We start from the raw sequence: 998 nt of genomic DNA, 5'->3' as shown, positions 1-998 counted from the left end.
GCCAAATGTGAAAAGGTTTTGATTAGACTATGAAAAAAGAAGAAAAGATTGAAGCAAGTAACGTGAAAACAGAAACACAAAAGGTCATTAAAGATACTTTGAGAAAACATATCAGTAAATTTTATAACATTGAAGAAATGACATGGTGCACTTTCAAAAGCTAAAGTAGGAAGACACAAAAAACTTAAAAGAAAATAAATTTATGAATTTTAATCAGTAATAAAAAATTTGTCTTGTTTTAGTAAAACCTGAATTATCCCCCCCCAAATTAAAGTGGCTAAAACCCATTTTCCTTATTTTGAAAAACTATAAGTAGAAGAAATTCCTTAGACCACATCCCACGGTGCCAACTTTACCCTGAAACCAAAGCAGAGAAACAAGTTAAACTATAATACGAGCTATATTTGATATCTATGATAACCATAAAGACCAAAACACTAAAAAACTGATTATGACACTAATAGCCTATCCCTTATGAGCAAGAGTTGAAGAATGGAGGACATTACAACTTAAAAGTTTCTGCTCAAAAAGAACAATTATCAGAATCTTGAGACAACTAAAAGGATGGTAGAAAATCTTCACTAACTAGTCAAGACAAGAAAAATATCCAGATGTTCCAAAGACTTCAAAAGTGAAGTATCAAATGAAAGATCCAAATTATAAATAAGCCAATAATTAGACAGGTCTCAAAAGCAGCAATACAAATTATTTACAGATACCTGAAGGAATGTTTTATATCCTTAACCATAAATGAAATGTAACTGAGACCTACATTAAGATTTCATTTTATCTCAAATAGAAATCATAAAGCAAATAAATGAACAATACTAGTGAGATGTATGGAAAGGAACCTCTTACACTGTTCATGGGTCTGTAAAGGCATCAGTATAGAGGTTCCTCAAAATTCTGAAAACACATTTTCATTAGGACCTCACCGTGCCCCACTCTTGTGCATATATCTGAGATCAGAGGATTTCAACTAAAGTCAACCAGGCAAA

General features: G+C 31.7%; 1 protein-coding gene across 1 annotated transcript in view; it reads right to left on the bottom strand.

Moving 5' to 3' along the window:
• Positions 1–306: 306 nt before the first annotated feature.
• Positions 307–998, bottom strand: part of LOC105998735 (vomeronasal type-2 receptor 116-like) — a 46,516-nt gene continuing 45,824 nt past the window's right edge. Inside the window, exon 8 of the mRNA XM_013033526.1 lies at positions 307–357. Coding sequence (XP_012888980.1) covers positions 307–357 — 51 coding nt within the window. The remainder of the gene's footprint in view (positions 358–998) is intronic.

Source organism: Dipodomys ordii, unplaced genomic scaffold (assembly GCF_000151885.1).
Source record: "Dipodomys ordii isolate 6190 unplaced genomic scaffold, Dord_2.0 Scaffold171, whole genome shotgun sequence".
NCBI lineage: Eukaryota > Metazoa > Chordata > Mammalia > Rodentia > Heteromyidae > Dipodomys > Dipodomys ordii.
The sequence above is the reverse complement of the archived record's forward strand: the minus strand, read 5'-3'. Positions and strand labels throughout refer to the sequence as shown.